The sequence below is a fragment of the Tinamus guttatus genome, unplaced genomic scaffold, assembly GCF_059628265.1.
Source record: "Tinamus guttatus ecotype Peru unplaced genomic scaffold, ASM5962826v1 Tinamus_guttatus_pri_ptg000649l, whole genome shotgun sequence".
Lineage (NCBI taxonomy): Eukaryota > Metazoa > Chordata > Aves > Tinamiformes > Tinamidae > Tinamus > Tinamus guttatus.
In genome coordinates this window covers 1,855,738-1,881,413 of record NW_028289183.1, presented here as the reverse complement: position 1 = coordinate 1,881,413, position 25,676 = coordinate 1,855,738, and the positions used below count along the sequence as shown (strand labels likewise).

The window sequence follows — 25,676 nt, the reverse complement described above, 5'->3', positions numbered from 1 at the left end:
CTCTCTGACCAGGGCAGTCTTCTCTTGGCCTCACTATTTCACACCCTCCTTCCCTCTACTTCATTCCAAACGTAGCAGGTAAGACCCTCTTCCTCTCCAATTCCTTGGCCTGTGTGACTTTCCTGTCCACCTTCTGCCCCCTCCCATCACGTTCAAGCTGTTTGATTTCTGGATTTTTGGGGTGATAGGAGACCCTTTTGGCCGGGTCGGACATCCTACATGACGCAAACCTGCAATCCCTAAAGAAGCCTTTTCCTTCAAATGCTGTTACTGCGACTGGAACACAGCAGCATTCCTTCCAGAAAGGAATTTGATGTTTGTTTGGAAACGTTCAGTACTGCCTTTGATAGGTTGCTTCAGGAATTATTTACCTTCACTGTTAAAAATGTACACTCTATTTTAGTGTAAATTTCTGTAGTGTCTGATTTCCAACCTTGGGTCTTTTCACATCCTTTACCCTAGATTTAAGAGCACCTCAGTCAAATTCCTGGTGTGTGGGTAGCTACTCACATTCCCTTGTAGAATCTTTTTGATAAAGTAAACAATTTAAGCACCTTGAGTCACTATAAGCATATTTTCCAACCTATAATCCTTCCCCTGGCTTTCCTCTGAGCTTTCTGCAATGTTTCAGGATCACTGAAGAATTATGAGTCTCCAAAAAAGACAAAATATTCCAAACACTGTGTGTTTGTGCTGAATATCAGAATAATTTAGACTCTACTCCATGTTTCTCCATTAATGCAACACAGACCTTTTAGCCATGCTTTAAATGATCAGGTCTCGTTCAGCTGGTTGTCTCCAATGGCTTCCAAGTCCCTGCCAGAGTTGCTGTTTTCCAAGATAGAGCCCTCATCCTGTAAACCCAAGCGTCCTCTTTGCTCCCACACAGGCAACCTCGTGTTTGTACCTAGTGGTGTGCATGGTTTTTGCTTGTTTCCCTAGCAGTCCATATTTTCTGTAGTAGTGATCTGTTCTCTTTATTATTTGTCACTGCCTCCAATCTTTTACAATTTACAGTCTGTACCAGTGATGATTTTGTTTTCTGCTTGAGCTAGTAGTCCATCGAAAATGATTCCTCTGTTTCTATTCCATCTGCAGATAGCACATTTTCTAATCTCTTTTATATGTGCCCTATTGCTCTTGTATTACTCTGATTTTCTTAGGAAACTAATTAGAGCATTTTGTAATCAGTCAAAGTACCAAGTATTCTACATCAAAACAATTACTTTTATCAGTCTAATTTGTAATTTTGTCAAAAATAGTATCACAATATTTAATACTTACATACTCGTGCTGTTTGACACTGGTTATGTTATTCTGCTTCTGTCCATTTAGTTGAGTCTCCTATCAGCTGCTCTGTTATTCTGTCTGAAATCTAGGTCTGTCTGGGGCCCTGTAGTAACTGGTTGATTCTCCTTATCCTTTTTAGGCGTTGGCACAACATTAACTTTCCTCCAGAGCACTGGGACTTGACCCGTGCTTCAAGCCTTGCTCAAAATCAGTAACAATAATCAGAAAGCTGTCTAGACCTGCTGACTTAAAAATGTTTAGTTTCAGTAGCTAGTGTTAGAATGGAAAATATCTCATAGTTATCACATGGTATATCACAGAGTATGGAGTACCAATATTTATTTAACATGTCTGCCTTGCCTGTAGTATTGTTTACAATTTCACTATCTTCATGAAGCAGTGGACTGGTATTAATTAGACACTGGTATACTTTTCCTTATTTTTGTGTTACTTTTTATTTTCACTTTCTTTCAAAACCAGACTTCTAAACTTTTACTGTCGAGTTGTATCTTTTTTAAAAAATGAATAAAATTTTCTTAATAAGTTCCCAATTATCCTTCACAGTTTTCTGTTTAAATTATTTGTATCAGCTTTGCCTTGACTTCTTTCAATTTTGTTAAACCAATCCTATTTAAAATGTCATAGGGGTGCATTGTTATTTGGAGCATTGTTTTGTTCCATACAAACGTTATTGCCATGTTCACTTATCCTAAGAAACTACTTAAATTTAACCTGATTCTTAAAATTGCACCTACTATGGAATCCCTTTGTCCTGGATGCACAGTTTTTGAGTTACTAAATTTCTCACTGTAATTCCAAGAATCCTGAGGTGGTGCCCTGCTGTAAAGCATTGCTTTTTTTTTCCTATTTATTTTCCATTCACATTTCCTCATTCCTCTGTATCTATTGTGTTCTAGATACCCCCCCCACTTTTCCAACCCCTCTCTTTAAACTTTTTTTTTTTTTTTAACAGATACATATATCTCAAATCTAGATCACTCAATGCTGGTTCTTTTTGTTTTAAAATAACCATTTAGAAAGAGCCTCCTCTCGGTCTAATAACTATAATTTTCTCTCTAGGCACTGAGGTGAGGACTGTGTCTTCATTCTGTGATGCACAGCGTCAAGCACTTCGCTTGTGCTTCACAAACAGACAACGAGCTAATCCTTTGCTTTGATGGATTGGGCTGGTCTGTCCCAGCACAGCAATTCCCCCATTGCAGGACTTAGGCTTTCTTCTCTCTGGAAAGCGCACTATTTAGGGAGGGATGTTCCTCATGCCACATTTCTGAGCACAATTATAGTAACTGGTCTCTTCTCTTGCTGCAGCTTGCTAAGTTTTCAGAGGACACTCTCAGCAGCTACACAGAGATGGTATCTTCTCAGGTACTATTATTATGAATTGTTTTCTTCCATCTTCACTGCAGAACATCACAATATCCTTTCCTTTCTTTCTGATCTCCTGCTTGGTCCTAAACCCTTTCGCTTGTGCCAGTTGTCTGTTGTCAGTTATTTGCTGCTTTAATTTGCTATGCGTGCAGGTTGCATGTCTTTCTCCTGCACCTTCCCATGTAAAAGCTGCTCTGTTGACCAGAGATTGAGGTAACTTTGATACTGAGTCCAGCTTTTCTCTTCTGAATATTGCAAATGATTTGAAATCAGCCTTTTCTGTCCGGAAGAAGGTGCCTCTCAAGTCCTGCTGTTCAGAGCTGCTATGGGAATGAAGTAACCTTTTTTTCTGAAGGTGTCAGAAAGCAGTGAAGTATTTTGCTTATGCCAGGAAAATCTCCTTCATCAAGCCAAAACGAAAGAACAGAGGGTATGGGGGCTGCTCCAAGATCAAATGTGGAGAGGGGAGCCTGGGATGTCTAAATCAGCAATTAACAGTCTGTTAGAATCTTTTTAAGAGGGGAAAAAAATGCCTTTTCCTGGAAAAAAATCAACATCCATCCAGTTATCTGTGTCTCACAGAAAGAGACCTTTTCCTTGCAGTGTAACACTGTGTTGAACCTGAACGCAGGTAATTCCATATTCCATTCCTTCTTTCTCCTCCCTCATCTTTCTCCAATGAGTCTTTAATTGCCTGATATCCTCTGCTTTCCTTGTCAGGAAATGATACGCTGTATCTGGAGCCACTTCCTGTGTGTTTTAAAAGGCAAATCTCCAACTCTGAGCTTCACCTCCAGCTTGCTCCATAGTTTGGGATCCGTCACTGTGAGTATTGCTGGGTTGTCCGAAGGAGAAGCCCTGCACGAAGCTTCATTTGCTTCATTCAGGCTGTCCTTGCCAAGACACAGACTGTTAGTGATCAATTCACCATGCTCGGAGTGGAGACCTCTCAGGCACTTCTCTTTATAGAGGAGTTTACAACTGTCTTGTCCAAGCAGCATATTTTAAAGACAAAAAAAGTGGTTAGAGACACTCTGTGGTATCTAACAGGAAATCTGTATTTTCCAGCTCTGGTTTTGCTTCCACAACCTCTTGAATCCTTTTTGAATACCAGCTGGTTCTGGTCCCAGTAAGGTATTAGCTGGTGAAACAGGTTCAGCAGTTGCTTCCTTCCTTAATCTTACAATAGCTTGAGATAAAACGTGTGTTAAACAACCCCTCAATCCTGCTAGAGCAGGGAACTCTCCATTAGGTGGGGTTTCTTCATGCAGAAAGTGGTTGGAAAAGGGATTTCTCTGTCCTCCCTTGTGTTTGTTAAAGTTTTGAGTATTTAAATCTATGGATAAAACTGAAACGTTTTTGCTCTCTTGTGGGTGTTGTGGTGTATTCTAGGTGCTCTGCTGTGTAGACAAGCAGGGGATTCTTTCCTGGCCAAACCCCAGCCCAGAGACTGTTCTGTTCTTCAGTGGGAAGGTGGAACCACCTCATGATAGCCACGAAGACCTGACTGATGAGCTCTCTACACGGTCCTTCTGCCACCCTGAGATGGAAGAAGAGGTGAGAGATATGTAATCTATGTAATCCCTCAAACATAGTGTGACTGACATATTCAAAACAGCCTTATCAAGTTCCTGAATGTGGTTGCTGAACTGTGGGGTTTGTGGTTGCATAGAGAAGAAGAATCTCTATGCTTGTACAGAAGTACTGTGGCCATAATTCTTTACTTGAAAGACGAAAAAGCAGTGAGGAGCAGATTCTCTTCTCAGGAATCCCAAGGCAGCACCTTCTCTTCCCTTTCTCTCTGTCACCACATCAATCCATTTTGCATGTGAATCATTTGTGGTTCATGCTTAGCCACCGAATCTCCAGCATTCCTTTAATTGGTCTCTTGCAGCCCCATGAAAGAGATGCTTTGCTCTCTGGCCCCCTGGCAGACACAGTCCATGTCACCAATGAGCAAGAGAGAAACAACTGGTCTAGTGACCCTCCAAAGGCTCCCGATGCCCATGCCCACCGAAAGCCAAACAGCAGAAGCAAGCATCCCTCTGGGTCCAATGTGAGTTTTAGCAAGGACACGGAGGGTGGAGAGGAGGAACATACTCAGGTAAGTCAAACAGAAAGGGTGCAGTCAGTCTCTTGTAGGGCTCTAAGACAGAATTATACCTGTGGAGTCTCCCTTGTTAATTGGAAATTTAATTGCGAGTGCCATGCGGGATTGTAGGCTGAGGAAGACAAGCTGTATTCATTGTGACAAACTAGGATTTTCCTACCTGTTGGATCAGGCTGCTGGTGGTGACAGTGAGGTGCTGGCCTGTGAGGCTGAAGACTTTGTGTGCGACTACCACCTGGAGATGCTTAGCCTGTCCCAGGACCAGCAGAATCCCTCCTGCATCCAGTTTGATGATTCCAACTGGCAGATGCACCTGAATTCCCTCAAGCCTCTGGGCCTGAACGTGCTGCTCAATCTCTGCAACGCCAGCGTGACGGAGCGTCTGTGCCGCTTCTCCGACCACCTCTGCAACATTGCCCTGCAGGAGACTCACAATGCTGTGCTGCCTGTTCACGTGCCCTGGGGCCTCTGTGAGCTTGCCAGGCTAATAGGTAAGCAGAGGTGGAAGGAGTGGACAGGGAGAAATCAGAACTGTCAACAGAGAGATGGTTGAATCCATAGAGGGTTGCAGAACTAACTCGTTTCGTTTTGAGCTGCATTAAAGAGGTTGCTTTTGACAAATTCAGCTGTTGTGGATGCTACCAAAAGATCAGATTTCCTCAAGGATACCTCCAGCCAGCCCTGGCTAGGCTTGGTATTCTTCTGACTTTACCAATCTTATTAGCAGACAAAGAACAGCCGCTAATGGACAGATAGGTGACCTGTCTGTACAGTGCTGCTTTATCAGCATGTTAGGTACAGATGATATGAGCTACCTCAGTTCATTTTACAGATGGGAAAACTGAGGCACAGAGGAGATAAGAGGTCAGAGGCAACGCTAGGATTAGTATTTGAAAGCACTGGAACTCTCTTCTCTGCTTGTTCTTCAGTGTCACAATTCCTCTCTTCAATGAATCAGAAGAATAAAAGCTGTCATTACTAATAACACCTAGTCATTCTGAGTACTTTCCATCATAGATATTGAACCTTCTTGGTGTAAATGCACAATGAGAACAGCTCCCCTCCCTATTGCTAGGGAGATGTCAGAATAAGAGAAAGCTAAAGTGAAGGGTGTGGAAGACGGAGGGAGGACTTGTCTTGTGCTTTGGTTACAGCCTTGTTTTTCTGCTCTTCATATTTAAGGTTTCATGCCGGGTGCCAAAGACCTTTTCAAGCAGGAGAACTATTTGGCCTTATATCGCTTGCCAAGTGATGAGGTGGTTAAGGAGACAATACTGGGGAAGCTTTCGTCCATCACCAAGAGGAGACCACCTCTGAGCCACATGATTAACCTGTTTGTGAAGGACACCACCACCAGTAAGGCTGCCTCTTCTTCAGGCATCAAGCTCAGGAGGGAAAGATTTTTTCCACAGGAAACCTAGGAAATGGTCCTGGAACAGTCCAGGGTCCCTATGGGCTGATAGCCTTAGACAGCTCATAGGGAAACGTGTTTGACTGTGCTACCTTTTTTGTGACCAAAGAGCAGAGTAGGACAAGGTAATTCTTTAATGTGGTTTTGAATAGATTTCTTACTGTAGAGAAACTGATACTGCACATGGTTGAATATGGCCCCAGGTTTTAGGTAGTGTTGCCAGTCTGTCTGACAACTAAGATAAAAAATCACTATCTTTGTAATCCAAGCTAATACATCACACCCCGTGCTGCACCTGAGGCCATGCTGACTTTTCCATTCCTTCTGCTCCTTTCTGTTCTAATAGGAATGGGCTAGGATGGAAGGGATGTGTGGCTGGGCATGGTGAAGTCTTAAAGCACCTCAGCAAGATTTGCTAACTTGCTCCTAAGAGCTCTTCGTCTTTTAGTAGTAAATGAATTGACTGATCTTGGGTCTCTGGAGTTGGCATCTGTTCTATGTTGAACCTGAAATATGGTTAATCTGTTGGCCAGTTCTTCTTAAAGTGTTGTCTTAATGTGTGAAGAATCTTCTTTGTTTGTCCTGATTTCTTCTGTCTTGCCTTTTGACCAAAATTTTTCCAAAGCAGAGATTCTCAGTGTAGAGAAAACCTCTTACCATTGCCTCAGTTCAACTGCTTATCCTCATTTTTAAACGGTTTAGTTCAGAGGCTGGAGCTCAGACGAGTACGTGTGTGACCTGGATTATGCTGTCTAGAGTAAACTGTAAAAGGAATTTTACCAGTGAGGTTGGTTAACCATTGGCACACCTTTCACATAATGATGCAGTAGTGTTTTATCACTTGAAGTTTTCTAGAGTGCTTGCAGACAAAAATAATGGATTATGCAGAGGTTATTGTGTGAAAACACGTGGCTGTTTTGATGTGGAAGAGTCAGACCAGATGATCGTAACTAACCTCTCTTGAATTAATACCTGTGAGCAAGTCTTGGAACCCACCCACTCCCATGATGTGCTGAAGTTAAAAGGAGATATGTAATAAAATCTATAGCTTATAGGAGAAACAGGAGGTAATTCATCTATATGTTCCACTGAAAAATGTGCTTGGCCATCTAGCATTGTTCCCCATTCCTTAATATCCTTAATATGGAAATGGAAGATGGATGTTTTCAGTGGTGTAAAATGACTTGGTATTCCCTGTCCTCCCTTGCAATAGCTGCACAGCTCAGATCCCAGCCCTTGTGAGGGAATGGACATCCTCCCAAGTGCCCAGGGCATAGGATTTATAGGAATCAATGAGCATCCCTTGTTCCTTCTTTCCCAGCAGGAACTATCTGACCGTAGGAGCAAGGTGGAAAGCAAGGTGTTTATATAATAAAATTAACCAGGGCCCCACACAAGTACTTCTTTGTGTCTCTGAAACAAGCTCCTTCTTTCACACACTGCTCCCTTTGGTTTTGGAGGTTTGTTATGCTGATAAACTTGGCGTGTGATGTCTATTTATAGTAGAGAGCAGAGAGCTGCTGTGTTTTGGAAAATCCTCCAGTGTTCCTGAAGGTCCCTGCCTGATTTATGCTAGTGGGTATTCTTGGCTCTTGATTTCACCAGCTAGTGTGAGCATTTGCAGTCAGCAGCAGCGCCTGCAAGAAGCCTTTGGGCTCCTTTTTCTTGGCAGTGATGTTTTTTTCATTAGATCAGCTTTGAAGCTGTTGGGGTCAAAATCACAGAGCAGCTGGAGGAGGGAACCTAGACAGGGAAGTCTACGTGCATGCAATGTTAATGTGGCAGCACAAACAAAACAGGAAATGTGGAGGGGAGGCAGCCCTGCATCCTTTACGTTGTGTCCTGTGCCTGGGTCCTGCATCAGACAAGTATCATCACATGCTTTTGGGTGACCCTTTGCAACACTCCAGCCTGCAAGAGGGAATTAAAAGTTGTAAGCCTGTATTAAAGAATAAAGTGACAAAAGTAAAAATAGAACAAGCTCTGGAGTTCATTGATTTTCAGTTCTTCTGCTGGTCAAGATGTGAGTTATTCTTTTATAGTCTGTTATTTTGAACTTTTGACCCACCCTCATTTAATTGGCTCCCAGAACCCTTTGTGGAACAGGCTGCTGTTTAACATGTCACACTGTTAAATCATCTGCCACATAAATGGAAGGTATTTGAGAATGGTTGCTACCCGTTAGGTCCATTCCCAGACTACAACTGACTCTATAGACAGACTTTGATTCCCATAGCCTCATCCCTGGTGCTTATCCTGTCACGAGAAGAAGCCCACGAGGGTATCGTCGTGTTGGTCGTACTGGATAGGGGAACAGCCTCTGTAGGAGGAGGACTGCTCCACGCTGTAAGGGATGAATAGGGGCTGACTACGTTTGTTTAAACTCACGGCTGGGCAAATAACAGCTGAATACATCTCATCCAGTCTTGAATAATTTCTTGCCAGGGATTTAAAACTCTTTACAGAGGAAAGGGGATGTCTGGAGGGGATCCAGGCACTTTGTGGGAACACTGTTTTAACAAATAGAGGAGCAGTAGGTGTGAAATCCCTTGCTGGGAGCCCGAGGGGTGCTGCTCCTGACTCATTCTCTCCCGCTTCAGGCACTGAGCAGATGTTTTCTCATGGGACAGCCGACATCATCCTCGAGGCCTGCACGGACTTTTGGGATGGCACTGACATCTACCCTCTCTCTGGCTCTGACAGGTAGGCAGCTTCATTCTTTGGTGCATTCAGAAGTTTCTGCTAATCTGCAGAAGGAACCTGGTCTCTCTGTATTAAAATTCCCCCTCTACTGATGCTTGCTAAGCTATTTAACAGAAGCTTGAAGTATGTTATGAACATGAGCAGTCTCTGCTTATAATCCGCTGTTAAAAGCATAGCAGTGGAAAGGATTAGACAGCTACAAGCAACCTGTTGCACTGTCACAGTGAAACATTTCCTGCTGCATCTGTTAACATATCAACCCCTTATAAATGGAAACTGACTGTACTGTATAGGATGACCATGATTTCTAGACAGGTCATATCCTGATGGCAAGGAGTTTTGTTTGTTCAAGAAATGCCTTATCTTACATAAAATGCAAAGTGATCCATTCTACATGCTGATGATACTTTCAAACCACTCCATACTACCCTGCATCCTTTTATCCCTGCAGTGACATCTGACAGTCTGTTGTATCTTCATCTATAGGCTAAATTTATGAGCAGACCAGTATATTTGGCTTCACTGAACAACAGCACATTGTTCTACTAAATCTGGTTATCCTCGGTGTGACATAAGTCCACCTGGTCCTTTTTGAAATATTTATCATCTTAGAAGCCAAAGAAAAATCCCACATTCAGGGAGTTTTTGTTGTGAGTTCACCATAAAGAAGGAAATTTACACTATTTCAGGCACTGAATATTGAATATTAAGGGACTGACTAACTGGAGACCTCAAATACAGTACCTGGGACCCAGACTATGAAGGATGGAAGAAGAGTCTGTTATTTTAAGTATCTCTGCTAAGGATGCTCTTGTCAGGGCTGTCAGTTCCTCCCTTGGTGTTTATCTGCCTACAGATAAACTTTCTCTCTGATGAATTAAGCCTCTGCTGTCGTAAGTGATCTTACTGAGTCATCTGGCAACCATATAGAGCATATTATATTAATAAGTATATCCAAAAAGCACTGCATTCATATTCATCCATTTGTCAAATGAGCAGCCAGAAATGTTCAACGCTGTCCCTGCTGGAATATGTTTTGTTGCCCCGCAGTGCCTGCAGCTTAGGGGATGCAGAAAGAACAAGGAAGGATTTTTTCAGAGCCTCTTACCACTGCCCACAGAACACACTTTTTCCAAACACCTAATTGGTGCTATCTGCATTGAACCTCCTTGTATGCAGTCAGCAAGGCAACACGTTTCTCCAGCTTTGTCTGCTTTTTGTCTCTTGTGCAGGAAGAAGGTGCTAGACTTCTACCAGCGGGCCTGCCTCTCGGGGTACTGCTCTGCCTTTGCCTACAAGCCCATGCACTGTGCCTTGTCCTCCCAGCTCAACGGCAAGTGCATCGAGCTGGTGCAGGTGCCCGGGCAGAGCGCTATCTTCACCTGCTGCGAGCTCCCCGGGACCACCCCCATCAAGCAGAGCAGTCGCAGGAATAGCTGGAGCTCGGATGGTACGTTCCTCCTCTGGTCTCTGTGCTTAGGGCTGCTGCTAGGCCAGGTGCTTTCTGATCACTGTAGAGCAGCACCAACGATGTTACTCAGAGCAGCATGTGGAAATGGAGAACTAAACTTTTCTGAAGTAGATGGAGAACTGAACTTTTCTGAAGTAGCTGCAGTTCCAGGGGAAATAATGATTTAGCCGCTGGCAAGTATGTTGCTAGCTAAGTTACTGTACCTTGCAAAGCAATACTTCTACTTGTGGAAAGTCTGTTCTTTAGAGCAGGCAAGTGAAATTCAAGACTTCTGGGTATTTTGATGCCTGGCTTGCTGATTCTCCAGTTTTATGGAAATCACATACGTTGAGTTTTTCAAAGGAGTTAAATGCCTGATGGTATGTGACTGCTCTTCCTTGATGGATTTTGTTGAGGGGCTGAAGGGTCTAATACCAGGTAGAAGTCAAATTGTACATCATCTCCTCCAGAACAACAGTAAAAACTGAGTAATAAATACATACCATTGCATAGCTCCCAAGGCTCCTTTGGAAAAATCAGTCTCGACCCCTCTCTGCCTTGGTTTCCCATTCTATAAAATCAGAGTAACATCCTTGCAGACAGCTGGGAGGCAGCTACGACTGAGTGTTTTCAAAACACTTTTCAGTCTTACATGCAGAGAGCTTTGTGTGAAATATTTTGTTATATTGTTCCTCATGCTGCATCCAACTCCCATTCACCATGGGCTGATCTGGTGATGGTGGAAGAGCCCTGTCATCCAGACGTTGGCAGACTCCAGGAATCTGTGCACAGTTGCACTGGAGGAACATGATCCAGTTCCAGTTCCTTTGCATCAGCTCCTTGTAAGCTGATGCCTGTCTGCTTTAAACAGACTTCCCATGTTGTTTAAGCACAGTATGATGTGTTTAAAATGCACATGTGAACATTATGCAGCATATATCCTTTACCTTTCTGCCCTTTCTCTTGTGACTGATCCATTTTCTGTTTTGTCTTTTCCCTTTCCATGCTCCATGTTTCACACGTGTATTTTTGGTCTCATCTGTGGGAATGTTCTGAAACTGCTTCTGGGATTGGGTATGCTGGGACAAATGGATGTCTCTTCATTTTTCCCTGTGTGTGTGTGTACCTGCATGTTCTTGTGTACCTGAAAACTGTGTCCCCGTGGTGCTGTTTTGGTGGTCTGTCACCATGTGTGCTGCTGTCTGCATGCACATATGGCCACCTGTGTCTCAACGTGACTGCGTGTTGTTTGCATGCCTGAAGAAGGGATTGGGGAAGTGATGGAGAAAGAAGATTGTATCCAGGCTCTGAGCGGACAGATCTTCATGGGGATGGTCTCATCTCAGTATCAGGCCCGTCTTGACATTGTCCGCCTCATTGATGGACTGGTCAATGCCTGCATTCGTTTTGTCTACTTCTCCTTGGAAGATGAGCTCAAAAGCAAGGTAAGCCATCTTTGCTGAGCCTCCTGAACTTGCATGTCCCCTGCATGTCTGACTGAAGACTTTAGCTCCTGTGCAATTTAAGGTTAATCTGATTCAGCTAGCTAATGGGTCCAGAAGGTACCTAAAGCCCCAATATGGCATTGGTCTGCAAAGCTCTGGCCTGGACAGCTCCACTAAAATCTTGTGCCTTCTCTCCTGCAGGTGTTTGCTGAAAAGATGGGTCTAGAGACTGGCTGGAATTGCCACATCTCTTTAACACCCAATGGTGATGTGCCTGGCTCAGAGATTCCTCCCTCTAGCCCCAGCCACGCTGGCTCTCTGCACGACGACCTTCATCAGGGTGAGAGAACGGCGCCTAAGCCCCTTTGAATGCCACGTGTTTCCTGGATGGTTCTTTTAAACCCGTTCGTAGGTTCCTGTGTCCTCACCAGATACCTGATCCTTCAGAGCTTTGAGCACAAAACTGGATGGGCCTGAGGTGTGTGTATGTGTGAGCGAGAGTTGTATATTCACAGCATTTCTACCCACCTCAGTGAAGCAGTTGTTGCAAACAAGCTTCCCTCTGTGCACCAGCAGTCATGACTGTACAACTGTTCATTACGTTTCTGATTCTTGTTGGGGCTCTGGTCAAGCCACTGAGGGTCAGTCTTTTGCCTGTGAGTTACTCTTTTCCTCACTTCAAGGGTGTTTTCTTCCCTCTTTTTCCCCTGGAACAAGCAAGCAAGCTGAGCAGATAAACTGTCATGTCTCAGAAGAGCAGAGACTAGGCTCACATTTCTACCTCTGAGCAGATTAGTCATCTAAAAATACTGCATTTTATATGACTGAGTGGGATCTGAACGTAGCTAACCTAGAAAACCAGATCTCACGTTTCCTGGCTTCTGCAGTGCCATGTGAATATTCCACGTGGGTGTGACACAGGGGTGGCAGAGACAGGTTTGTGCTTATTGTTTATCATGTTTCTCCTCTGCTGCAGTTTCTCGAGATGACGTGGAGGGGCTTCTGCTGATGGAGGAGGAAGGACACTCGGATCTCATCAGCTTTCAGCCAACAGACAGTGACATCCCCAGCTTCCTGGAGGACTGTAACAGGGTGAGGCTCCCTTTTCCTACAAACCTCATGCTGTTGCTGTGGCCAAGAGCATTGCCCTCTGAGACTGCCTCTCTGAAGCCAGTTGTTTGAGCGGTTCTTGTTGGGACTCCTGATTTTCCCCTTTTCACCCCAGCTTAGAAGCCTGGGATTCTCTTGGTTGTTCCCTGCTGCTGAGCTGTTCTTTTCTCTGAAGAGTTCAGGACTAGAGATGGCCACATGGAGCTGCCTTGAGAGCCTCATCTCAGACCATCTGGGTCTTCTCATGTGCTCAGCTCCAGGTAGAAACATGCACATATTCCAGGGAGGCAGAAGATGGTTCTTTTCCTCTGCAGCCCCGAGCTGTGGCTGGTGCTGCCCATCCGTCAGGGTGTGGGACATGCTCTTTCTGCCTCATGAAAGCTCAGACATGCTCAATGGAGGTTACAGAAATATCAGAGAGATGCAGATTAAAAATATATTAAGTCTGTGTTCAGAAAGCAAAAACTCTTCCTTCTCTGGGTCTCGGTGTGGCTGCAATTGAAAGAGCAGGTCTAGGTGTTAGGAGATTCTCAGAATAACTTCTCCTCACATGTAAAAGTTCCTTAGAAATCCCTAAGCGCAGTTTGATCATGCTGATCTCACAGACCCTAGGGGAGAGCACAGGCAACTTGACATGTCAGCAAAGACATCGGTGACATGACGTAGCAGAAGACCTTTTACAGTGGCTCTCTCTGCAGGGACCTTCGTTTGTATCTTGAAGTTGCATTGGGAGAATTGTAATTCTCATGTCAACAGTTCCCTGCTAACTACTTCCTCCCCACACACTCCTGCTTATTCTCCTTTCTCCTTTTCAGGCCAAACTTCCCCGTGGGATTCACCAAGTGAGGCCTCACCTGCAGAACATTGACAACGTGCCTTTGCTGGTGCCACTCTTCACAGACTGCACCCCAGAGAGTAAGTGGGACGGGGACAAGGTCTGTCCTACCCTGCCCGTGAACCATCCATTCGCTGTGGCTCTTCTGGGCAGAGCGTGCAAATGGATGAGGGGAAGGGGATATGCTCCAAAAATCCAGAAGGGCGTTTTGATATTAATGACCCCCTGTGCTACCTGGGGGGGAACTTGCTTCCTTTTCATGTGACTGTTCTCTAGCTGCAGAACTGGGCTAAGAACCACTCCTCTTTCCATTTGCATTCATAAGAGACACAAAAGCAAACATCCAAAATGCAACTGCCTTTTATTAAATAAGCTTTATCAGCGTGCTGGGAGACTTTGATCTCTGCTCACAACCCTCGCTTCCTTATATAACTCAGAAATCACTTCCCAGAAGTATTTTCCTCTGGCAGTTGCTGTTAGCACCTTTTGCTGCATTATAGAGATTTTAATCACAGAGACCAGAAAGGACATTTTTTTTTTTTATGTCTGAGAGATGCTACTTTACCTAGGAAAGGGGCTCAGTGCTCAACTGGCTAATGTCTGTGCAGTCTACAGTAAAATCATTACAATTTGGCATTTTAGGTATCTTTTGGGCACAGCTTACAGGAGTGCTAGTGAGAGGCAGCTACAACCCAGCCTATTCTCTCAGCTCCTGGGTACGTTTTTGTCCATCTCTGATGGGGCTGGTCCTTCCCTGCTCCCTCTGACGCTTCACTGCGCTGCAAATCTGCACCCATCATTCAGATACAATGTTTACACAAGAATCTCTGCAGAGTGGGGCTTATTTTTGCATAGAGCGTTCTAGAAAATTCATGTGTACACAGGGCACTGTGCAGAGCTACAGAAGGAAAAGCGGATCAAACAGCAGCTTTGATTCAGAGGCCTCAAGAGGATGTTAATAAAAAGCCTGACGAAGGCTAGAGGTAGCACTGGGAGTGCAGGAACTGCTGGCTCTGAGCGAGGCTAAGTGTGGCACTGCTTCTGGAGTGGTTTGTTAGCTGTTCCTTTGAACGTGGAATAGCAGTGGGGCACTGCTAAGCAGATTTTAAAGTTGCCTTTTTGTTGTAATTTATTTAAGGCTCAAATTATTTAAGTGAATTTAGTATCTCATGCCTTCCAACAAGACTCTTGGATACTAGAGTCATGTGTGTTATGTACTCTGGCCATACCTGAGTTCTGATCTGTCTCTTGGAAGCAGAGGTCTCCTCTGGACCACAGTTCTGTGGATCACAGCTCGGCTCCTGTAGAAGGCAGGTGCACAGAGCACTTGGACTGCAATTAACTAACTACCTAGTTGTGTCATCTGACTTTGAATCTGACTGCACAAGACAGAGGAATCTCAGGGTTATTTTAATAGATCTGCTGCTTCCAGACTGGAAAATATGTGCAAAACACTGCTTGTCTGTGTGCACAGTGAGATAACATTCTGATTTGTCACCTTGCAGCCATGTGTGAGATGATCAAGATCATGCAGGAGTATGGGGAGGTGACCTGCTGTCTGGGAAGCTCCGCTAACCTGCGGAACAGCTGCCTTTTCCTACAAAGTGACATCAGGTAGGGCAGGATCCAGGGTCCTCCTCTTGCGTTTCTCTTGCAGATGACTCCTAGCTCCCTTCACACACCCAGACATTTCCTTCCACCTTTGAAAAGAAGTTTTAAACTTTTGCATGCTGGAAGATTGTGCCCCAACTGGAAGTTGTAGGTGCATCTCATTTGGGTTAAAGAAAGGAAATGCCACTTTGGAGCAATCTGTTGATTTTGAGCAAAGCACCCAAATAGATTGACTAGCTCTCTGGTGGAAGAAAAAAAAAAAAAAAAAAAGGAGAGTCTGGGGGATTGATCCTGAATTCATGCAGCAGCTCAGGACTGAGGTAGATAAGTAGATAGGGGTGCCAGATCCACAGAACATCATGACTCTGCAGGCTGGTGTGCAGTGAAATGTGGTTTCTTCCCTGGGACGGGGCCTTTCCCTAATGCTCTCCATGTTGTCCATGCAGTATAGCACTGGACCCTCTGTACCCATCCCGCTGCTCCTGGGAGACCTTTGGCTACGCCACCAGCACTACCATGACTCACAGCTCCGAGGAGCTCACCCCGCTGCAGCTCTCAGGACAGCTGAACAGCCTGCCTTGCTCCATGTCCTTTCGCCAAGAAGAGAGCACCAGCATCATCAGGCTGATAGAGCAGGTGAGCCAGGCACATTCCCTCTCTAGTTCTCGGTCTCTGGCCTTTCCTCCTCTGCTGGGGATTGTGAGGATCAAAACCAGGAGCCCACACTGGCATTTTTTGTTGAGTTGTCCTCACTAAGCTCCTAGCACTAGCTTTGCTCGTGTGTCCTGGCATTTGTTCAGGAAGTACAAAGGAAAGATTCTCCCTGCCTGGCCCTACTGGTCCAAAGTACATGAGATGGCTTGGGAATGGTGCTATGTGGCAAAAGGACACAAATATCATTCAGAGGTAGGAAGAATAAACTTGCAGAGACCCTGCACAGGAAACAGTGCAGTGCTGGGGAGGAGCATCACGCCAGAAAAGCCAGGTTTAAACAAACTTATTCCTCAGCTAAACTCCGCTCTTCCTTCTCAGCCACGGCAGGAGACCTTCCCTTTTTGTTCACACCGAGTCCAAATCCTCTCCCCTCCCGCTTCCCCTGCGAGCCACATGCTCTGTCCCCCAGCACCCATAACAGCTCTTGGCTGATAACTGCTGCCATGGCAGGAGGGCTCTGAGGGCTTGTGCTTCCTTCCAGGCCAGACACGCAACGTACGGGATCCGCAAGTGTTTCCTCTTCCTGCTGCAGTGCCAGCTGACCCTGGTCATCATTCAGGTGAGCCCTGGCCTGGCCGGGAGGGCAGAGATACCGGAGGGAACGTGGGTGGCTGCCGTGGGGCAGCCCCACGAGGGAGGGAGATGACCTCCAGCCAGGCTAACACAGCATGCCCATCCCTCTACCCATGGCAAGACTGGTCTCATTTACACTGATTACATATAATAGCGTTAATTAGCACTGCTTTGGGTAGTTACAGATAGAGTACATGTGGTCTCAACCTCATGTTCCTTCTCACCCCGTTTTCCCTGAGGAAAATCCTCCCCTGCAGGAGCTGCTGCACGTGGAGGGGCTGCGGCTCATCCCTGTGTCTGGGGAGGGTGGTGGGTCTGGGGCACCAGGGCTGTCCTACCTTTGCTCACGCTCTTCGCTCCGGGTTGTTCCTGGCCAGTTCCTCTCCTGCCTGGTGCAGCTGCCCCCCATCCTCAGTACCACAGACATCGTGTGGCTCTCCTGTTTCTGCTACCCGCTGCTCAGGTGAGTCTGCTGGGCAGGGTGGGATCTCCTGCCTTAAGCTTCCCATTCACAGGACACGTGAGTCAGTCTCCAAGGCTCCCTGTGGGTCCAAGGTAAAAGAAAGTTGATGTGACCCACAGCACACTGGAGAGGCTGGAAAGAAAATTGCAAACACCTGCTCTGACAAGTACCTCAGAAGCACAGGCAGGAACATTTGTGTACTGCTGTTTAGCCTGGCCCACAATCAGAGAGCCTCTTATCCTATGGTTTGAACCCCCAGCTGAGAATAATCTTCTAATCCTCATACTATTGTGCTGGTTTGGGTGTGGTGGAGAGCATAGAATGTCAGGCAGAGTTCAAGATGCTCTAGGTAGATTTTTACCCCATCACACACTGTGAGGTTATCTCTTCCTGCCTGTATCTGCCATGTGGAAGATCTTCTACAGCATACATTGGAGGGAGTGAGTGCAAATATTCTGCACAAAAAGAGGCCAGATCAGTGCAGTCTGAGGAGGCTCCTTGGGCTCAAACACTAGAGATCCCCCATAGACAAGAACTCCAGTGCCTGACCTTGTCATTGAGACTAACCTGCCTTTCTCCAGCATCTCACTCCTGGGCAAGCCCCCCCACAGCTCCATCATGACCATGGCAACAGGAAAAAACCTGACCTCCATTCCCAAGAAGGTAAGTGACGCTTCATCTGAGAATTGTTCTCACTTCCCTCTACTACTTTGTCCCCACATGGGTGCATAGCTGAGGTCCTGCTCTAGCATGGACCTCTCAGACCTCTTGGTAGGTTCTGATCTGTGGCATCTTGCCCAAAACCTGGCATGGCCAGGATGGGAAGCCCTTCCTGCAGGCTCACCCACACAGCAGCCCTCAGTGGCAGCATCTCAGCTGTACTGCAGCCACTGACACCCTGGAGGCCTGTGCTGGGGAGGGCGAGACAGACGTGCCCACGTCCCTCCTCCGTCTCCGTTCTTCACAGACTCAGCACTACTTCCTCTTCTGCTTCCTGCTGAAATTCAGCCTGACCATCTGCTCCTGCCTCATCTGCTTTGGGTTCACACTGCATGAGTCCTGCAAAGAGGTGAACACTACCAGCCTCAACCTCACCGCCTGCTCCTCCATCATGCTGTACAGGTGAGGAACAGAGCCCAACACATCCTCTCCCTCCAGCACCTGCCCCTCTCTCTCTTTTTAAGTGCATCCTTGGGGCAAGGTCCTGCCTTGCTCCCTACACCTCCTGCATCTAGGACAGCCTCTGTTTCCCTTGCAAGTGGCTGATTCTGAGTTTGCATCTAGTTCTCTCAGTTATCAGAGGATGTGGCCCTGCTGGGAACGGGTCAGCCAGCAGGTCCCTGTGGTTGAGTCTTTCCCTCTCCCCTCATTTTCTAGCAATGCCAACGATGCTCCTGACTGGTTTGGGGCTTTTTCCAATGCCCTTCTTGTAGCCCAGAAGCTCACGGCCGGCCTCATCGTTCTGCACACAGGTGAGTCCCTGCTGCCTCCCCTCCAGTCTAGTCAAACACACAAATGCCACCCTGTGAACAGCACCCTGCTCCCCTGCAAACCAGATAGCAACATCCTGCAAATCTCTAATCTCTGCCTCAGGAGGCCCAGCAGCCCTGCTGCCATTCTGCACGCACCCAGTTTCCTTCCCCCAGGGAGCTCTTTTTGGGCTGTGAGGGCCTTGGAAGCCTTTTTCAATCCTCTGCAGGGGAGGGAAGCCGGGTCCTGGCTGACTCGCAGCACCTGGGAGCAGTTCCCTGGCAAAGCAGGGCCGGCCAGCAAGTGTGCCCAGCAAAAGCAGAGTGAAAGTGTTGTCCTCTGTGGACAGCTCTAGGTCCAATGAAATGTTTTCCCTATGGCTGGAGCTTTACGCTGCTGGGGGTTTGCAGTGTCCCAGTGAGGAGGGTACCCCCCAGTTTTCTAGTTCTGCTCCTTTGTCTGATCTGCATTTAGCACCAGGCTAAGAACCACCCTGGCCACCCCTGCCCCCTGCACAGTCCTGCTGCAGCAGCCCCCTCTGCGTATCCAGGGGCTTGCTTGGCACTGCTATGGGGAGCCTGGTCTGGAAGGACCTCGAAAGGAGGGTTGGGTGAGGGACAACAGTCCCACCTCCCTTGGGGCAGTAGCTCTTGGTGTGTATTTAAAGCAGTTACCTGTGCCTGCTGCCAGATAACTCCCTGCATCCCCCGCAGTGTTCATATCCATCACCCACGTCCATCGCACCAAGCCGCTCTGGAAGAAGAGCCCCCTCTCCAACCGGTGGTGGACGCTCACCGTAGCCATCGTGTGAGTACCCCCCACCCCCGGGGCCGGCTCCGGACCCGCTCCGGCACCGGAGCGCGCTGGCTCCGAGGAAAAGGCCGGCGTGTGGCAAAGGTTTTCCACTGGTAACCTAGTGGAGGGGCCCCTGTTGTGAACTTAGAGGTGGGACAGCTGAGCCTACACCCCGACCTGCAGGTCCCAGGAGCCTCTCAGCACTGCTGACCTTTGCTGTGTCCCTCCATGACACTAGGTTGCTGGGGCAAGTGGCACAGACTGCGCTGGACCTGAAACTCTGGGAAAACCTCAGTTCTCCATTGACCTTTAACTCCGTTCCCATCTCTCCGGTCTCATGGCTGCTGGGTTTTCTTTCCCTGGTCCTCGTGGTTATCATCAATGAGATCGTCAAGCTGCACGAAATCAGGTAAGGGGCTGCGGGGCTGGGCAGGGAGGGCTGGGACCTCGTGGCCGCCTGGCCTTGGGCTGCAGATGCCCTGGGAACAGGGTGGGGAAGAGAAAGGAAACCCGATGGTGGTGTGTGAATCACCTGGCGCTCTCGTGCGGGCTCATGTTCCACCTCGGCGGGACTCAACAATGCAGGGGAGGAAAGAGGGTCAGGGAAGGGCAGCGGCAGTGATTGGGAGCAGGAAGGGAGATCAAAATTCCCTTATCTTCCACCAATGGGAGGGAGAGAGCCAAAGTCTACGAACCGCCAGTTATAGGTCAGAGAGGGCCGTTCTCTGCGGCTCGTCCCGTGGGGCCGGAGCGGCATTGAATAGCGGCGGCGGAAGCGCGTCCTCACCCAGCGCCTGGGCTGCGGGACCCGTTTGCAGGGGAAGTGGCCGAAGCCAAGAATTAGCAGCGGGTGAAGTGGCCGGTGCTCCTCCGAGCACGGGGAGCAGCCGGAGCTGGGAGGGATCCGGGAAGGGGCTCGGGAGGAAAAGCCCTGGGGCGCCGAGGGAACTGCCATGAGGACAGAAGCCTCTGTCCCTGGGAGGAATTTTTGGACCTTTCTCTGTTGCTCCTGATGGGCTCATAGAAGGCCCTTGGCTGGATAGGGCAGGACCAAGGCTATGGGGTCCTGCTCTCTCCTGGAATTGTAGGGCCCAGCTCCAGAGCAGATGCTGCCCCTCTCCTCAGGAACTGCCGCTCCTGCCTTCCTTTCCCCTCTGTGCTGATCCTTTCCTCTGCCTCCCACAGGGTCCGAGTCCGATACCAGAAGAGGCAGAAACTGCAGTTCGAAACAAAGCTGGGGATGAATTCTCCATTTTAAACCCCGGCAGCCCGAGCTCCCAGGGGCTGGGGCTGCGCGGCCGCGTCCTGCCCGGGGACAGCGGCTGCACGGCGGCTCCGGGGGTTTCCCCTCGCGCGTGCAAACCAGGCGTCTCCCTGCAAACCCACACGAGCACCTTGCGGGGGAGCGAGGCAGGGCCCTGCTCGGGTGCCAGCGGGCACGCAGCCTTCCCCTGCCCCTGGCGGGAGCCCGCAGGCTGCGCTTCCCTTATTTATTTATTACTAGAGGTTTCTTGTTAGTATCGTGGTGATGCTGAAATGAGGCGATTCCTTCCCTCTGTGTGAGCAGATGGGGCTTCCTGGGCCTGCCAGGAGAATCTGGGCCAGCAGGGGAGGCGCAGGGCTGCCGAGGCACGAGAGCTCTGCTGGAACCCGTTTTTCCTCCCTCCTCGCGCGCTCCTGGCTGCGTGTGCGCACGTCCGTGAATGGCCTCACCCGCCGCCCGCTCCCGGAGCTGTCGCTCCTGCTCCCCCGAAGCGCGAGGCGAGGCCCGGAGCTCCCTGTCCCCGCGGGAGGCTGGGGAGGCCTCTGGCACCAGGCCGGGACGCGGCTGCCAGACCGGGCCGTGCCAGCCCTGCCCTCCGCGCTGCTGCTTTTGTTGAGAAGAGCAACGAGGCAGGGCCTTAGGAACTGTCTGCATTTGGTCCCGTGATTTGGTGCGCAGGGAGCTGGAGGGCAGCTCTGCTTGGCCGCAGGGAGGCAGCACGGCCCAGCTCCTGCCGCCCCCTTGAATCCGCTCCCGGCTCTTGGACGAGCTGCCACAGGCAGGTTTGGGGCTGTTGTTGTCTGTTTGTCTGAGAGGGCAACAGCAATAGCTGCAGCTAGAGATGAAGCCTAAGACCTGCCCATCCTGCCCTGGAGTAAGGGTCTTTGCAGGCAGCGTCTCTGCATCTTCCAGCTGTAAATAATGTGGAGCTGGGGGGCACCCCCCCTCCCCAGGCCAGAGACTCTGCAGCGCCCGTTCCTGCTCCCCAAGCACAGGGAACCCCCCACAATCAGGTCTGTGCGAGAGCTTGGGAGGCTCCTGCCCCTGTCCTGCCCTCCCAGCTCTTCCTCTTTCCTTGGAGGGCTCGTTCTCTTCTCCACCCCCTGGGGAACCTTTCCCGGGGGCTGCGCGGGTGCGAGCCCTGCTTTATGCCACGCACGTGCACCTAGGAGCTCGGAGGACTCAGCTACCCCGATGCGCTCGGGCCAGCCTGGTTTGGCCGTCCAGGCCTCAGGAGAGCTCCTAGGCTTGGATCCTCATAGCCAGGGCCGCCGTTTGCTCCCTTCTTAATTCTGACTCACTCGGGCAAATCCTGGCCCTGTTTTTGCTTCCAGTATAACTCCACACCACAGGGCCGCTGCTTCCCTTCAGCGCGAGGCGACCCAACGGCTGCTGGGCCTTCCTGTGAGGCAGGGAGCTGTAGGAGCCCTCGCGCTCGCCCTCGTCTTCCTCCCGTTGGCGCAGGGGCAGGGAGCCCGCACAACCCGGTCTCCAAGCAATACCCTCCTCCTGCCAATACCCTCCTCCGGCTGCGGCAGAGCCGGGAAGGGCCCTGGGGCGCCCAGAGCCCCGGCCCAGCTCCCCTCCCCGCGCTAAGGGCCGGCTCCGGAGCTGTTGCCGCTGGCGCCGGGGAAAGCGGCCGCTCTTTCCGCTCCCACGGTTGCCTGGCAGGTAGGACACGCAGGACACGCAGGACATGTTCTCCTGCGTGGCCGGGCCGGAGGCACCAAGCCGCTGAGCTGATGTTCTGCAGAACCGCAACCGCCCCCAGAGCCCTCTGGCCAACTGACTGTTGTAGGTGACAACAGGCAGCAGCCCCCTGGGGTGTCCTGCCGGGCCCATCTACGCCGGAGGAGGCACCTCGGGGTCTCCTCTGGGTTTATTTTATCCCACCCTCCTTCCCCTGCTAGACTCGGATGGAGCAGAGATGTCTGAACGGAGCCTTTTGGAGGCTCTTGCCATTGCCACCCCTCAGGGCGAGCGCCAGGGTGCATGGCTTCGGAACGACGTTTCCTACATGAAGAGGTTTTTAAATGGTGTATATTTTATATTAAATTTTTTGGGGGATGTATGTAAAAAAAATATTTGATTTGTATTAAAACTTGTAAATTGTATTAAAAAAGAACAAACCCCATCCACAGTGTCTGTGTGGCACCAAGGAATCGTCTTGGATAAGGAGCCCAGGGAGGGCGGGAGGGAGCTGGCGCCCAGCAAAGGCGGGAGGTGGAACCTGTGTGGTTGCTTGGGCCCGAGGGAACAGTGACAGGGCCAGGGTCTGCTGTGGAGACGTGGCCTGGGAGGCTGGCCCTGCCGGGATCGCATCCTGCGCCCTTCTTCCCACTTTCCGTCCAGCCTTGGGCAACTCTGTCTGTCTCTGCATCCCTCTGTGGAACTGTGCATTCAGCGCCTGCTCTCCGGGTCCCGGGCCCAGCACGGGCTGCCCCATGGCTGCTGTTGCTCCTGCTGTGGCTACTGTCACTCCTGTTGTGGCTGCCGTTGCTCGTGGCGGGGGCTGCCCCGCTCCCAGCTCCCAGAATGGCACAGGGTGAGCAGGATGAGGTGCCCTGTGCTGGGAGCAGCCCTGGCAGCCCCGGCTGCCCGGAGAGGCTGTGGAGTCTCCTTCTCTGGGGATCTTCCAACCCACCGGGACGCCAGCCTGTGTCGCATGCTCTGGCTGTCCCTGCTGGAGCAGCGGGTTGGACTGGATGATCTCTAGCGGTCCCTTCCCCTTAACCGTTCTGTGACTGTGACACGGAGCAGCAATGAGGAGGCCCGGGCGGCTCCGCGCGCTGCGGCCAGCGGCATCCGTGTCCCCAAGGCCGCGCTCGGCCCCTCCAAGGCCGCGGGGGCCGGTGGCAGCCGAGCGCAGGGAGCGGCGGCTCCTCGGCCGCCCCCCAGCACCGGGGCGGCTGCTCCCCGGTCTCTGACCAGCTCCATCCGCGACGGGGGCCTCAGCCCGCGGCCCTCGCGCGAGGCGGCAGCAGGGCCCTCGCGCCAGCAAAGCCGCCCGTGGCGCCCGCCGCGGGCAGGACCAGGCCGAGGCGCGGGAGGGCCGCGAGCCTGGGCGGCTCCAAGTGAGGGACACAGACAGGCAGAGCTATCAAAAGGGTAAAATAGGCCCCGCTGTTTAATTGAACTTAAGTCTTAATGGATGTTAGTGGAAAACAAAACACACATGATTAACACAAAGAGAGCAGATGGTTTAAAATCTGTTGTCAGTCTGGTGATTACATGGGCTATTTTTTTCCCTCGCTGCCTTGCTGCATGGAGCAGGTGCAGCCAGGGTCAGTTAGTCCCAGTTGCAGTGTACATAACTTACATACACACCATACAGTAGCTTCAAAATAAAGATCTAGAGCTTAAAAAATAGGCTTTCTTCTGCAAAATCAAAGGCTGAATTCCCTTATTGACAGAGAGCAGCGTGCTGCTGCCCTCAGGTGGCTCAGACAGTGACACGGCTCCACCCCAGTGTCCTCTTAGCCCTGCCCCGAGAGGACAAGACTTGCAATTCTGATTAGTAAATATATATAATAAATCACATTTAAAATATATACATTGGCCTTAGGAAAAAAAAACAGACATTTACAGTTTATAAACATTGGAAAAGAAAAAAAAAACCACCCTGGGCTCGTTCCAGGTTGATTTCTGCAGGAGTAAAAATCAGTTTTAAAAGGTTTCTGCAAACCTTTTGATAAAGTGCCACTGGTTGCAGCTACTTAAAACAGTCAGGTTCGAGACGTAGCACTTGCCTGTCAGACACAGTCATTTCAATACACAGTGTGACGTGGAAGACACAGAGGAACCAACTCGCCAGGCTGTAGGTGCCCCGAGCACCTCAAATTGACCTCCAGTCCCAGCCAACTGTTAGTAAAAAAAATAACAGTCCTCTTTTGGGGCCCTTTTCCTTTTTGGGGGCTTTCTTGTCTTTAGGTTTTCACCCACATTCAGGCTGGCCTCTCCCGCTGGCACTGCTGCAGCGGCTCTTGCGAAGCGTCCGGGCAGCGTCTCCGCTTCCTTCTCAGTGCAGGGGGCTGCAAGGAGTCGGTTTGGTTGCAAACCGCCCCCCAAAGCAGGAAGCAACTGCCTCTTCAAGCACCTTCTCTCTTCACCATTTGCTTTTGTGTTGGTAGGGATTTTCTTTTTTTGAAGGGGTGGAAGGCTGGATTTCCTTTTGTTTGGGATTTTTGCAACAAATGGCACTTCAGTACAATCTTGGGTCCCCTTCTGGTGCTCGGATGCTTTCATTTGCTTGGCATGCCGAGCACACGCCAAGTTCGGGGCTCTTGGACATATTTAGACATGCACTACTAAGCAGATCCTGCTAGAGAGCTCCGTGCTGGCGCTGCGCGGCCGTTCCTACCGCGCGGGTGCAGCAGCTCTCGCTGCGGTCCCCGCCGCAGCCCCGGGGCCACGGCTGCATCCAGGGCGGATTCCCAGGAGCTGCTGCGGTGCCGGGTTCACCCGGGGCACGCGGGGCCCCTCTCCCGCTGCGCGTCGGAGCTGCGGGGAAGCCGAGTCCCACCCGCAGCTACCAGCTAGCAAAGTTCACAGCTGGGCCAGGATCTCCCTGCACTGAGGATTAGGGGGAAAAGGGACCGTTTTTTCCGCCCAGAAAAGGAGCAGGAAAGCAAAATAAAATAAAATAAAAATGGGGTGCGTTAAGGAGAGCGTCTCCAGCAGGTCGAGGGAGGTGATCCTGCCCCTCTGCTCAGCCCTGGTGAGGCCACATCTGGAGTATTGTGTCCAGTTCTGGGCCCCGCGGTACAAGAGGGATGTGGAGCTGCTGGAGAGAGTCCAGCGCAGGGCTACAAGGATGATCAGGGGCCTGGAACATCTGCCCTATGAGGAGAGGCTGAGGGAGCTGGGCCTGTTCAGCTGGAGAAGAGAAGGCTGAGAGGGGACCTGAGCAGTGTCTAGAAGTACCTCAAGGGAGGCAGTGAGGAGGATGGTGCTGGCCTCTTTTCAGTGGTGGCCACCGACAGAACTAGAGGAAACAGCCAGAAACTGAAGCACCAAAAGTTCCACAGGAACTTAAGGAAGCAT

General features: G+C 49.8%; 1 protein-coding gene across 3 annotated transcripts in view; it reads left to right on the top strand.

Annotated features, from left to right (window-relative positions):
* Positions 1–20,659, top strand: part of TMEM94 (transmembrane protein 94) — a 37,147-nt gene extending 16,488 nt beyond the window's left edge. For 2 of the 3 annotated variants that reach the window (XM_010219728.2, XM_088535966.1), the window contains exons 10-31: positions 2,620–2,676; positions 3,400–3,504; positions 4,072–4,236; positions 4,574–4,783; positions 4,962–5,280; positions 5,972–6,145; positions 8,801–8,903; positions 10,136–10,353; positions 11,617–11,798; positions 12,000–12,138; positions 12,775–12,890; positions 13,724–13,823; positions 15,249–15,357; positions 15,801–15,990; positions 16,550–16,627; positions 17,019–17,104; positions 17,686–17,767; positions 18,072–18,226; positions 18,482–18,576; positions 19,288–19,381; positions 19,608–19,778; positions 20,555–20,659. In XM_010219728.2, the coding sequence (XP_010218030.2) occupies positions 2,620–2,676; positions 3,400–3,504; positions 4,072–4,236; positions 4,574–4,783; positions 4,962–5,280; positions 5,972–6,145; positions 8,801–8,903; positions 10,136–10,353; positions 11,617–11,798; positions 12,000–12,138; positions 12,775–12,890; positions 13,724–13,823; positions 15,249–15,357; positions 15,801–15,990; positions 16,550–16,627; positions 17,019–17,104; positions 17,686–17,767; positions 18,072–18,226; positions 18,482–18,576; positions 19,288–19,381; positions 19,608–19,778; positions 20,555–20,627 (3,021 nt within the window). In that variant the 3' untranslated portion in view covers positions 20,628–20,659. The remainder of the gene's footprint in view (positions 1–2,619; positions 2,677–3,399; positions 3,505–4,071; positions 4,237–4,573; positions 4,784–4,961; positions 5,281–5,971; positions 6,146–8,800; positions 8,904–10,135; positions 10,354–11,616; positions 11,799–11,999; positions 12,139–12,774; positions 12,891–13,723; positions 13,824–15,248; positions 15,358–15,800; positions 15,991–16,549; positions 16,628–17,018; positions 17,105–17,685; positions 17,768–18,071; positions 18,227–18,481; positions 18,577–19,287; positions 19,382–19,607; positions 19,779–20,554) is intronic. The other variant, XM_088535967.1, reaches the window with a different exon arrangement.
* The last annotated feature ends 5,017 nt before the right edge of the window (positions 20,660–25,676 follow it).